General features: G+C 36.8%; 2 protein-coding genes across 3 annotated transcripts in view; both read left to right on the forward strand.

Annotated features, from left to right (window-relative positions):
* The window catches only part of LOC129719853 (protein starmaker), a 30,792-nt gene extending 29,134 nt beyond the window's left edge, over positions 1-1,658 (forward strand). Inside the window, exon 5 of the mRNA XM_055671268.1 lies at positions 12-1,658. Within this exon, the coding sequence (XP_055527243.1) occupies positions 12-1,034 (1,023 nt within the window). The 3' untranslated portion in view covers positions 1,035-1,658. The remainder of the gene's footprint in view (positions 1-11) is intronic.
* Positions 1,659-5,567: 3,909 nt separating this feature from the next.
* Positions 5,568-12,606, forward strand: LOC129719854 (uncharacterized). Of its 2 annotated transcripts, XM_055671270.1 has the most exons (10): positions 5,568-5,751; positions 5,816-5,930; positions 5,989-6,066; positions 6,127-8,269; positions 8,358-9,419; positions 9,482-9,864; positions 9,931-10,183; positions 10,239-10,405; positions 10,878-11,867; positions 11,921-12,606. In XM_055671270.1, exons 1-10 carry the CDS (start codon positions 5,741-5,743, stop codon positions 12,065-12,067), a joined length of 5,349 nt encoding a protein of 1,782 aa, XP_055527245.1. In that variant the 5' UTR covers positions 5,568-5,740; the 3' UTR covers positions 12,068-12,606. The 2 variants fall into 2 exon arrangements, with proteins under 2 accessions (XP_055527245.1, XP_055527244.1); XM_055671269.1 differs by having other exon boundaries at positions 9,482-10,183.
* Positions 12,607-14,075: the final 1,469 nt, after the last annotated feature.

Below are 14,075 nucleotides of genomic sequence, written 5' to 3' on the forward strand. Positions count from 1 at the left end.
TCCCCCATCAGATAAGTGCTTGGAAAGGAAAACATTTATATCTAGAACAGGATTTGATGAAAAAATACAAAGACATGGAAAAGAACTACGAATTCAAGGTGGACGTACTAAATAAGAAGCTCAAATCGCAGCTACTCGAGATTGCCCAACTGTCGAAGTCGGCAAAGGATGCTGTCGAGAAGAAAAAGAAACCGATAGTATTTCTGGCTACCACCAAACTGCATAAACTGAAGTCCGAAATCAAAGAGAAAGAGCGCGAAAAAATCACAACCGGTAGTCGCAATCGTATCGTTGAGGATGACGACGACGACGATGATAAGGAGGATAAGGAAAATGACAGTGACAAAACTTCAGACAGGGGGGAATCCGGTAGAAACACACCGAAAGAAATTGGTAAAGACAGTCCTCGTGATGTTGACTCTGGAAAAGAAAGTCCTCGTGATTCAGATAAAGATGATGACAAAGAGGATGAACATGTAAAAAATGAGAAAAAGGAAAGTGACTCCGAGAAAGAAAAGACCGAGGAACAAAGCAAAAGTAACGGATCAGCAAAAGCTGACGAAGACTCCGACAAAGAGAACGACGATAAGAAGGAAGAAGATAAGAACGTCGATAAAAGCGAGGAGAAGGATCAGAGTTCAGATCGTGGTTCAGATAAAGGTTCTCGGCGTAATTCAGAAGCAGGTTCAGACAAAGCTTCCGACAACGAATCCGATAAGGACTCCGAACATGGATCTGATAAGGACTCTGATCGAGGCTCAGTGAAAGGTTCTAACCATGATTCGGAACGTGGATCCGATCAAGGTTCTGATCGTGGTTCGAACAAAGGATCTGATCGTGGATCTGAAAAAGGATCAGATCGAGGTTCCGATCGTGGCTCAGATAAAGGGTCAGAGCGTGGATCCGATAAAGGATCTGATCATGGCTCAGACAAGGAAAGCGACAACGAATCTGATGATCGGTCAGCGAAAGGCAGTGACAAGGATAGCGGTTCTGATAGTTCCGATCAGGATAGTGATCGTGATTCAGATTAATTTTTGCTACAGGTCAATGTTATGTCATGTTCATGGGTAATAATCTCGATTGTCAACAGTTCTAATTCATTTTCCTTGGATAAAAATATGCTTTTTATCATTCGTTGTTCTTTTATAGTTAGTTGCAAATATAGGATTGGCTTCATAGCGTCAGTTTTATTCAGTTTTAAATATTTGTTCTATAATAAGGTTCTCATTGAAAACGACACAAAAACTTATGTGTAAGATAACATAGGATTTAAATTTAACGTAGAATTTTAACTATCGCCCGTCGGCTCAGAACATCGGCTCACCGTTCACCATTCAACCTCAAACTGTAACAACAATGTTATCAAAGAAAACAGATTATCAAATGCAATTGCATGATACCATACATTCAACAGATTTTGATTTTGTCCTGCTATCTAGTAATATTTTAAACTAAAGAGTTAGATACCTACTATTATATAATATATTCATTTGAAAATAAAAAGGTATTGATAAGTGATATGTTGCTGTTTTTCACAGTGAATGCCGATTCTTAAAGTAATATGGGAAAGTCAACACACTGTCTAAACTAAACATGCATTATAATGATGAGATAAATATACTTAAATTCAGAAATAAATAAATGAATAAATGATATTTTTGCGAGTAGTCAAAAATTCTCATCTCCTCATGAAAGCTGATATACTCGATTCTAGGATTAATCCTTTGCCGATAGAGTTTCGTCCAAAATAGATAGTCCCTTTCCTACTCGCTGTTTTTTTTGCAATTTTTCCTTTATCTCTTAAGCACGTCGACTCGCATTTGCCAAAATGTATACCTACCGTATGCCGGAAATTTCATTTTTGTTCTATCGTTCTTCAAAAAACCGGACCTATCGGGAACCATACCAAATTTGTTTGCCAAAAACATTTGTAAAGCAGGCGTTTCACTCGACCGACAAATTTTGATATAAAAGTGGTTGAGTCGAGTCAATTTTTCGTCAAGTGAGCTACTTGGCTGAATGGACTGGTGGCTAGTTCGTGACTAAGTCTAGTTTAAGTCTTCTTTCCACTCAACTCGTCTTATGTAGAAAGGCCCTGAGAGCACAACACATTTTTTAGTAGTTAGTAGTTTTTTGATAGTTCAATAGCATATTTTCCCAAATTACGGAGAATGCAAAAAATACTCAAATTTTGAAGTCGGATAAGAATCGAGCTGAACTTTCCAGTTATCGATCTACTAATTTGCTTTTTTCGATTAGTGAACCATTTGAGAGAAATTCTCAACAGGATGATGATGTCTTACATCAATTAAAATTCAAATTTTACAGATGAATTGTTTGCACTTCGCATCAAGCATTCTACAACACATCAATTGATTAGAATTACTAATATGATACAAGCGAACAAATCTGAAGATTATTCTACTGGAGTTACTGTTTTTGAAATAAGCCATCAAAATTGGTTGGCATAAGCTTTGGATTGTGAAATTTTGAACTTTTTATTTCGAACTTTGCATATTGTCTACCAAAATTCAAAAACTGAAAGATTTCCTGTCAGAGCGGGTTTGTCCCAAGGCTCAATCTAGGGTCTAGTGCTGTTCAACATATATAACTGTCCATTTTACCTCCAAAATGCACAAAGTGTTTGTTTTGTGATGACGACAGAAACATTTCCGAAAAGGGTCCATCCACATTCTCCATGGAAAGCTTTGAGGGGGAGGAATTCATATGTCATGTTTTTAGAATTTATATGGGCAGTTGTCTACGGAGGAGGAGGGGGGAGGGTCAAAATCGTTAAAAATCTGTTCACGTGGAATGTGGATCGCCTCAAAAGAAAAAGCCATATGAAGTCAAAAAGAAAAGCTTAGGTGTTTTTCTTCCTGTCTACAAAACTGGAAAATTTCACTCAATGCTTTTTAAAATCTAATTGATAATTTTCCCCCATTAGCCTAGAGCTTCTACTTACATGCTAAACAATAATTAATCAATGCTTAGTCCTAATTGCAAGAGCAGACAAATCTTAACAATTCCAATAGCTCATCTCCAATAGAGTTGAGACGTCACCATTTTTGGCCACCACATTGGTAACACAAAATAATGACTCGATAGTTTATGATTTAAATTAAATTTATTTTCTTCTTGAAAACCAACAAACGAAACCTCTCAATATTCTGGATGAATATTTAAAGTAACACGCTATGCCATTTGATAATCCAGCTCACCGGGAACAAGCGAGTAATAAGTTAAAACGTTTTTTTGGCAAGTGTGCACACTCATTAACAAAGACAGTCGCTATAAGCAAAGGCATGAACCGTTATGAAAATTAGTAGGCAGTAGGTAGTGAGCTCACATGGTGGTGTATAAGTGTAACGTTTCAAACAAGGACGATTTTTTTCATGATTTTTTCTTCGAAGAGACGTCTTTTGGTCTGTGAGCTTATATCTTTGTATTATTGTTTTTTTTTAACTGAAAACTCTTATTTCAGAAGTACAAAAATATCTTCAAAGTTCAAGAAATCAAAAACAATTTCGTTTATAACATTTTCTACATTCTAAACAAAATTGACGTTGAAAATAGTTGTTTGTGAAATTTTTGATGACTTACCAAGAATTCACCTAGTGGTGGAAGAACCGAATTCAATGTATTTTTTTTTATTTTAGTACCCAAAGTCACTTGATAACTTTGGTTTTATTTGAATATTTTTGAATAGATACTATGAGCTAGGTGCATACTACTAAATACTAGATGAGAGTTGAAGATGACACGGGTAAATTGTTCTGTGCTAGACAGTGCTTAGAACTCTGTTTCTAGTATTCTCCAATTTTAGAGAATATTTCTCACACACTGAACAAACTATTGTAGGTACAAATGATTTTATGTTAATGTTGAAAAAAAAAAAAATAACACGACATACAAAAAAGAATGAAGACGATAATATAAGGAGATATGCAAAAGTAGAAGTTCTCAAACCAGGCGATATTAGGCCGTATGAACAAGACAATCTACTTTCCTTCTTTAACCAGATTTACACTATTCCTTGTCGACCAATAATGCCGATACTTTTACAAGAAGTGGTCTACATCCAAAAATACACCAACGCATTGGGAAAAACTTGTTTAACATCTTGACTGCTATACAATTATTCAGGGGACGTGATATTGAATCAAAAACTCAAATCTATTGAACTATTGATAATCCTATTGGCAGCCCATCGTCTATTATTTGCTTTTCACCACGCTCGCACCGGGCTCTGAGTAGCATCGGTTAAAATCCATGTGTTTCGCTCGTGCTTTTTCATCGACATCTGTTTGTGTCGCGGGTGAGTTTTACAAATCACATAAAGTCGTTCATGGCGATATACGAAATAGCAATCCTTACATCGCCTTTTCAGACGCCCTTTTACTTTAAATCCACAAGCCAAATTGAGTAGCGGCACATTCGTGGGTTGCAGGAAATTTCCTGTTCTTCCAAGTAACGCTTGTTGTGATGCCTGATTAGCCAATGGCAAGCATCGGGAATTGCTAGCTCCACTTAGCAAATGAAATAGACTCGTAGTACTAAGAGAAGCATTGTACAACGTTTTTAACAATGGTGTGCTTAAGAGGGAGCGGTTGAAAGCAAAAATTGGCCACATCTAAAATAACAATCTTTGTAGAACGCAAATAACGAAAGACGTGGTTTGTTACCTCTGAATATTATTAAGAAACCTGAAATCAAAAATTACATCACGAGAATAAAAACCGCTTATTGAAATCAACAAAACATTTTACTAAAGGAATAATGTCAAATCTGTCAAACAGACATTTGCGGAGAATTGCAGCCGGTATACAGAGTTGCCATACGTTTCCATTTGAGATTCATGCAAAGCGATATTAATCTGTGATTATAATTGGCCCTGACGGCTTTGCTGATGTTTTTTGATTTTTTGCTTGCGAATATATTTTTGCTTTTTTTTTTCACACATATTTCAATTGTTCAATCAATTGACAATTGCAATTGAGAATTCGCGTAAGTGCGAGTAGCCTTGAAAATCTCTTTTACTTGTGTCAGAGCCAATATATTAACGCCAGAATCGGTTCGAAGTTCTGAGATATCGTGAGTATTTACGTAAAAACCAATATATTGAAAATTATATCATTAACAACAAGCTCTGCATTTGAAGCAAAAACAATCGTTATTATAAACTGTACGGTTCATTGAATATTAAATGTAGAATTTGATGCTGTAAAGATAACGTTAAATTGACTTTTTTGAAGAGAGGTAACTCAACGCTTACTTCAGACAAAAACTGATAGGAGATTTTGTTTGTCTGATCCGATCACCATTGTGAACCATTCTGCCCATCTCTATTATTTGGATAATATATTCTCCAGTATAATAAACTATAATAAATGAGCTTAAGTGACATAGTTAAAACCCTTGCTTCATTCTCAATAAATTGAATTATTATTCTAAAAATTTGCTAAAAAATCTGTTTTTATTCTCGCGATTATTTAGTACACATCTATTTCAGTTATTAGCGTATTTTTTGGATTAATGGCAACTCTGACCGTTGCTGACAACACATTTCACTTGTTTATATAAATGACTGTTCGATCGAAGTAAACCTTCCGCTGGCGATGTATTTACTTAGCGAGTAAATGTTCCTAATTTTGTATAGCATTGATATTTTCTCAGAAAAACTGCAGTGTATACCTTTGTGCTTTTCAACCAATTGTACAAATCTTTAGCGACTGTGATGGCATATAGGTATGTTTGTTTTATAGTACGACGGTATTCTTGAACTCTACTGGTAAGTTGACGTATTTCACAGAGAAACTACGCGCTGGTATTTAAAACGTCTGCACCAGACAGAGTTTAAAATTGTAAACATCGGTGCGTCGACAGACATTAGCAGATCGTTATCCTCGGCTATAAGACTTAACAGGGTATAGTTCTTTCATATCATGTACCACTAAGTCATATTCATATTTTATTTCTAAATAGCATTCATTTCAACATGTCTCGAAGCGACACTGCATTATATCCTGCGTTGACGGAGTGGCCACCCTGACAGATGAAACGGTATTTTTTATGGTGCACTATAATATCGTAATATTCATTTTTTTTTTAATTTTTTAATAGTCCACTTCTGGTACCTTCATAAATAATGTGAAACTGTCGCGAGAGACACCTGGATCTGTTGTGTTGTCCGCTGGTGACAGAATTGGAATAGGATCACCATGTTTCAACGATCCGTCGTTTTATGCAAATAATAATCATGTACTGCTTTACCAGGTATGCAAGGACCGGAACCGGGTTATTACGGACGGAGATGTGGATACCATTCTGTCTAGTGATGAAGAAACCCATGCTACCTCCAATCTGCAGAAGGTTCCACAAACAAAATCGCCCAAAAGCGTTGACATAAATGACGAAAACTACCGCATACTGGGTAATATAGATCTTTCTTCAGACGTTGATGATGATGACGTTATATATTTGAATTGCGAAGATAATGTTACACGGCTAGATCGAGCAATTTTGGAAGAAACTGAAAAAAGAGCCAAAGACCTGGAAAAACTGATAGGTGATCGGGAAACAAAACAGCACACACAAGTTGAAAAAGAAACTGAACAAAAACAAATGATTGTGGCACACGACACCGAAGAAGCTCAGGGAAAATGTAACGAGAAGCGACAACGTAATGAAAAAGAGGACGTTAAACGTATACTTGATAAGAAGAGTGAAGAAAAAACCCAAAACGTGTCAGCACAAAAAAATGATCTAGAAGAGCTTACACGGAAGCACGAAAAAAATGAACAAATTGATAGAGATCATCAAAATCCAAATGAACTAAGAAAAGAGATATTACACGAAAAAACTCATAAAATGCTGCCAGAACAAAAGCAAAAAACAAAAGAAAACGATAGCAAAGATACAAATAAAAGCGATGAATCATCAGGGGATCGCTTGAGATCACTCACACATAATACTCGGCCCGAAGAATATGAAATAAAAAGTACAGGGGAAAAGATACGCCATGGCAAAGACCGTGAAAGGAAATTTAAACATACAAGCAAACACCATGACACTAAATCTAACAGTCATTCTAGTAAATCCGAAGACAACACGAGTCTTAAAAAGGATAAAAACCGCCATAAAAATTCCACTAATAAAGATAAAAAAGATTCCAAGAATGACAATAGTTACAAATATGTATCAGATGAAAATAACGCTTCCAGAGAAACAAAGGCTGATTATTGTTTAGACCAAATTGAAGAGCTGTTTAAGGACTCACTTTCAATTCCGTCAGAAGCAATGTCTGTAATATCTGTACATGACAGTGAGTCTGACGATGATAAAGAGTTTAGCGAACAAAAATTCTCTCAAAGCTACTATCGTCAAATTAAGCAAGAGGCTTTGGAAATAGACTTGCCTGACGAGAATGACTCAGATAACCAAAATGAGGTATTGGTCACTAACCAATTAGTGGTCGATGCTCCGTTGTTCAATGATTCGGAAACAATTTACATTTCCGAAGATGATGATGATGAAGAAACGCTAGAAGACTCAAAACGGTGGTTTAAGAAGCTTTCACAAAAAAGTTCTCCTCTTAGAAATAAATCGCAACTTCGAGAAGCACAATTAGATAAACCTCATACTTTAGAACAAAGTTTATCATCGTTCCAGCACCTGAGTTATCCTTCTACGAGCAGAAATAGCGACTCATCAACGTTGAAGTTTACCACTGTCAAACCGAATTGCAAACCCCAAGCTATATCAACAAACATTCCGAATGTCGATCAGGCATTAAAAACGTTCGAAGCGGATCCGAATAAAAGGAAAAATGAATCACATAATTTGAACAGCCCCGTCCGTGCCAGACAAAAACGTAGTCTTCCAGATGAAGTACCTAAAGCATCTGAACAAAGGCCAACGATCAAAGAACGTATTATAGAAGGTGACTTTGATCTAGACGACTCATTTTTTAGCGAAATTTTAATTGAATGTGAGAAGGAGCAACATGAGAATATTTCCATGGACTGCCGGCCTTCAGATCCGAAGAAACAAAAAATACAAGAAAATGAGCGAACCCAACTCACGCTTTCGAACAGCGATTGTATTACCGCGAAATCTAGCAGTATAAAGCCAATTTCGCCCGATGTACCGCGACCTCGTCTGAACGAGAAAAATACCAATAGTGCCTCGAATGCTTGGGTGAAACGTAAAGTGCCAATGGTGGAACCACACCATATTCAGAAACGACGCCAGAGCTTATGCAACGGTAAGTCTAATTTAACAAATTTGTATATCTATGCTGTTGAAAGAATTTTCATATTATTTTTGTTAAAAAAATCAATTTCAAATTTTAGGTGTATTGTCGAAAAAAACCTTAAAACCTGACCAGCAATCTCCTATCAGAAAATCTATCAAAAGTAACGAGGCATTGAAGGAAAAACTAAAGGCAATAAAGTCTACAAAATCTCAACCAAGTGGCGAGACTGCAAAGGATAATAGTAGCAGACCGATTACCATACCGAAATGCAAATTTACACCAACGAATCGTGGTGCTTTTCTGGTCCACGAAACTCCTCGCCCAAGCAAGCCACTCATGAGAGCAAATTCGCTGCCAAACAATAATAATGATGACGATTTCGTTTGCACGCAATCTACTTCAATTGAAAAATTCCCGGAGTTGGATAAAATGATCGATGTATCATTGACTAGAGCACCGAAGCTAACTTTCAACAATGTGGCTAAGGTCAGCAGTGTGACGAACAATGCGCCTGTTTTCAAAATTCCAAAACAGCGTCCTCCACCTACAGCAAAAGTAGTTCTCACCGATAGTGAAAGTTTTCGTTCAATTTTGGCCACAATAGAGTTACCAAAAGAGAATGAAATTCCACAAGTAGGTATTTCGGCAAACGCTTTTACCAGTAGCATCACGAGTGCTACAAATGGGTTAAAATCGATTTTAAAAACCAACAATCTGACGTATTCAAACGGTCAAAGCCAATCGAAACGCACTAAACGCGTGAACTGGTGTCATATACTAACAGATACACGAGTGTTTGAAATTGAGGAGGGAAACGAACTATGCGTGCAGACTAAAGAATACAAGGAAAGTTACGACTGCCGAAAAATGACTCAGGTCAGCTTAAGTGAAATTATTTTAGAGATTACAAGTTGGAACCCCAGTTGGTTCGACAACCCAGCTGAAGCCAAAGTATGCGAGGGCATGCTGTTGCCGATGGTGGAGGAGTATCAAAACTTTGAAGAGTATACAAAAATTGTAATGCCGATACTTAAAATGGAGCTCTTTCATGACATATTAGTTCAGTATGGCGAGATGCGAAAAACTTGTCAGAAGCCTCTCCAAATGAAGCTGAATCAGATTCGAGCACAAAGTAAAATTTTTGTGCTTAATTGTAGTGGTAAGTGTAGTGTTTCGAAGAAAAGAAACTTTATATTTTTCAATATTTCAAAAAAATTTTAGTTGAAAACAGCTCTCACCAAAGTGTTAATAACAAGGATTATGTGCTCATAATTTTTCGAGACAAGATCACCTGCGAAGAGATACGTGTACCGGCTGTGGTCTCAACCCGACGTCAGCTAATTCAGTACTCCGCTGAAAACGGAGTTAAATTTTATCATTGCACGCTGGAAACAGCCAAAAATAAATTGTCTCAACGCATTCGCGATGGATTTGGCGAAAGTTTTCAAATAGTATCCCTGACTCAAATTAATATGCACTTGCGACAGTTTCAAACGCTTGCTGCTTTGGAAAGTTCCCCGCTACTGGAGAACATTCTATGTCCAAGAAGTAACTTTTTCACCTGTCGCATCAGTATGAACGATCGTCGGGCGTATAAGGGAAAGGTAAGTACGGATTGGCAAAAACGATATCCTCTAGAACTTGATCTAATTACGACACATATCCGAAAGGAGTCGCTCAACGTTCAACAAGGGGACATTTTGTTAAGCGTGTTTGGGCAATGTCTTGACATGAAACAGCCCCACATCATGTTGATCCAAGGACCGCCAGGCACGGGAAAATCACGATTGATCAGCAATCTCGTAATGCAGTTGCATCGGAGTTTCCCGAGTCATAAGAAACTAAAGATCCTCGTTTGTACCCAGTCAAACACGGCGATTGACGTAATAGTCCTGAAACTAATCAAATTGTTTCGGTTATTGAGTAAGCAATCGATAAAACTTTGTTTTCGATGGTCTATTGAGCACTTCGCTTTTAGATAAAGAAGAACAAGGTAACATACTGCGAACGGGAACCGCAAACAAGATTAACCATGAATGCAGGATGGTGTTCCTCGATGATCTCGCCAGGAGGCGAGTTAACGGAGACATCAAACGCAGAAAACTACGTGAAGAGAACCCAACCCTCGAGACGTATTTTATAGAGGTAAGATAATAAATTAGTTGCCTCGGTGCTACCAGTAGAGTTTCTTATAAGGATTTTCCATACAATCATAAATCATTTCATACAATCATAAACACTCACGATTGTTTGCCCTGAATTAGGGTCACACAAGTCTCCTCCTTAAATATGTATCAGATGTTGAATCTTGTTTCAAAAATGTGCGGAATAGATTTAAACATTTCCTGGTAGATGTCTAAGCAGCGACGAGGTTCTTCAGAAGGAGTGGTGGTTGATTAAGTTGGATGGAGGACAAATACCTTCTCTAGAAGTAAAATTGCTTCTTGTTTTTTTTACTATCATAACTTCTGTCAAATTTTGGTCTAATTATCTATCCCAGTATACTTTTTGTACAGCTTCTTATATTCATAACATTAGCGTTTGTGTTATTTTATTTAATATTCTTTTTAATATTAGTATTTTTATACGTTTCCTTGTTAAATGTTCTCCATTTCAGAAAGAAACTTTAGAACGAAGGCTTAAATATCTCGCAATAAAAGCTACCAATGAAGGCAATTCACGACAACAGGACGAAATAAACAGGCTCCAGGAGCAGCTTAACCGTATCAAGCAAATTCTCCCCAACGATGTAGACGCAATCGACGTGCAGGAAAGTGACCGACGCTCTTTAGAAATTAGCGCAAAGAAAGATTTCGTAGCGAGGGCCGACATTATTTGTACTACGTTGGGCAGCTGTGGTGCTCTAATGGAATACAGTAAATCGCTGAAGTTTGACGTGTGCATCATTGATGAAGCGACTCAATGCACGGAAATCGCTTCATTCACTCCCCTACAGTACAACGTTCGGAAGTTGATCTTGGTAGGTGATCCTAAACAACTACCACCATTAGTTTTTGGGAAGGAAGCAGCCGATGCCGGTCTTAAAAATTCTTTGTTCTCAAGAATTGAAAACTCATTTATCGGTACAGATCTTGAAGGAGTGAAAATGCTTACGACACAATATCGCATGCATCCAGAGATTTTAAAATGGCCAAACGAGTACTTTTATGAAGGGAAGCTTTCAAGCGATATGCAATCAACCAAATGTGATGAATTCCCCTTCAGACCCTACACCGTCTTCAGTCTAGAATATCAGCAAAATCAAACTCAGTCAGAGCATCAGATTTATAATGATGACGAAATTCAATTTGTGCTTAGTTTGCTGTCTGAAATTATGAAGTTTTGTGAACGTCATACATCGATCGCTATAATAACGCCATACACACGACATAAAAGAGAAATCGAGAAATATCTCCATACAAAGAGAATTACTCAAGTATCAGTGCTATCAATCGACTCTGTACAGGGTCAAGAGTACGACGTTGTAATTATTTCGCTAGCTCGTTCCACCGGGATGGGTTTTCTAGATAGCCCACAACGCTTGAATGTAGCGCTCACGAGGGCCAGGAAATGCCTTATACTATGCGGTAACTTTGCCGACCTACAGGTAAAGTCATTCATATGTATTGTACATATATTTTATTTTGAAAATGGTTGCAGGGCACCAACATGTGGTCGGCGTTGCTTAAAGATGCCGAGGATCGAAAATTGCTTTTTAACATCGAAGACAACGATGAATATAGCGACGTTAACACTTTTGTAGAAAAAGTGATGCGGAGTTTGAGAAAATCGCCTGCCTTATGCTAGAAATAATAGACAAACATGCTGGTGGATTTATAACTTGAAAGGTGTACATATATAGTTATTAGTATAAGAAAGCTTTAGGTTATCCTAATATGAAATGTTTGCTATGTATCAACACGTAGCGAATATTTTTATTTTCTGAACAGGAATAAGCTTAAATTTTGCGTAAAAATATACATTAGGGTGCCTCCTTTATGAAATGTGGTTCTTCGTTTGGAACTTAATTTTCTTAGTGAAAAGATGCTTTTTGCTCAGATTTTTTTTTGTATTTGCATACTCTGTACTGTATACTCTGGCTTATCCGAAAGCTTTTATATTCTGAACTTATGTGTAGCAGCCAGAACTGCGAAAGTTATTATAATTTCTCAAACTTAAATATATTAATCAGGCTAGGTTTGTCCTACTCAGTGCTTGTTTATTAAGAATTTGAACGTTTTGGCAATGTAAAAAAGCTCGAAAGAAAAAAATTCTACTTTTTTATATTTGTATCTGTAAAAAAATATGAAATGCGAAGAATAGAATAAAACTTTTTTTTATATATATTTTGAATGTTACTTGTCTTTTATTCTGTGGGTGGCATTTGATTTTCATTCTTATATAAGTTAAGAACGTAAATCAATAAAATTCAATGTACACTAAACAGTCGGCTGCGAAGTCTGTGTATAAATAAACAGAAGGTCAAGTTCCAAATCGGAATGTAGTACCAAGGCTATGCTTTGCTTCGCTTAGCAAGTTTTGAATAACAAATACAATTTACTTCTTAAAGTACCTAGTGGTATTATTGAATATTATAATCAATTGATTTTATTTGTACAACATTACAGGGCTAGTAGCGAGTCACTTTTTAGTGACTTTGTCACTATTTTGAGCCTAGTCACTAAAAAGTCACTATTTACGCTAAAAAGTCACTAAAGTCACTTTTTTAGCTTTAAATGAATAAATTAACTATTATTGTATTGCAACATACTTTAGAAAGCTTGCTTCTCATTTACAGAGTATTTGGACAGTTCGGTTTGTAAGGCATTTTTGTTAACTTTTCGATCATAGAAGTTTCATGCCAGGCAATGTTTCCAAATTTCTTATTGAAGTGAACATTGCAGAATAGCTACGAACGAATTGTCTAAGAGCTGCAAAGGAGTGTAAAGGTTTATTCTACAAGCTACTCGCGTCTCTAATCAGTGTTGTGCGTGAAATTACGTTTGTAGTTTGATTTGCTTGTCTCAAATCAACTGTTCCTCCTGGATGAAGTGAATTCAAAAATTTCAAGCTTATATTGTGCATAGTCGTGTTGCGGTCTCAATTCGTAGGATTTTGCTTTCAATCATCCGAACCTACCGGTGTTTACCAGATACCATTTCGAAATTCCATAATGATAACCCGTTCTACGCATATTTGTCCCATGCTTCAGATCAAGCAAACGAGTGTTTAGTAGGTAGAACGAATTTGATTAGAAAATGTCAAGTTGGTTAAATATGCGTTGAAAATCATTGATGGGACAAACAGGCTTAGTATTGTTTTTGCAGATTTTCGGAACCAACAATGCTATTTTTAATATATTTTGAATCAAAAACTTATTTTCAAAGAGCACATTGAGAGTATACAAGCCAAGTGCATCAAATATACAAGATGTTTATATCCTCTCATTAACAGGAATTCTAAACTTTGTTTAAAGAACAAACTTTTGATTTACAAACACATTTTTAGACCATCACGCAAAAGTTGAAGTCTTGTACAATCATTGTGTCTTCCCGATTCGCACAAATGTTGCACAGAAATCGCACAATAAATGTGTGAAACGCATAACGCAACAGTTGTACTGCGAATACATTGACATAGAATGAAATCAGAATATGTATCATATACCGACACTTTATTTCTCACGTCGAGTGTATTAGTGACTGCGACTCATTAGAGATGGTCGGGTTTCGGGTTTTCGAACCCGACCCGTACCCGACGGGTTCGGGTCGGGTTCGGGTTTGAAAATTTTTGAAAGTGTCGGGTACGGGTCGGG

This window comes from Wyeomyia smithii, chromosome 2, assembly GCF_029784165.1.
Source record: "Wyeomyia smithii strain HCP4-BCI-WySm-NY-G18 chromosome 2, ASM2978416v1, whole genome shotgun sequence".
Classification (NCBI taxonomy): domain Eukaryota; kingdom Metazoa; phylum Arthropoda; class Insecta; order Diptera; family Culicidae; genus Wyeomyia; species Wyeomyia smithii.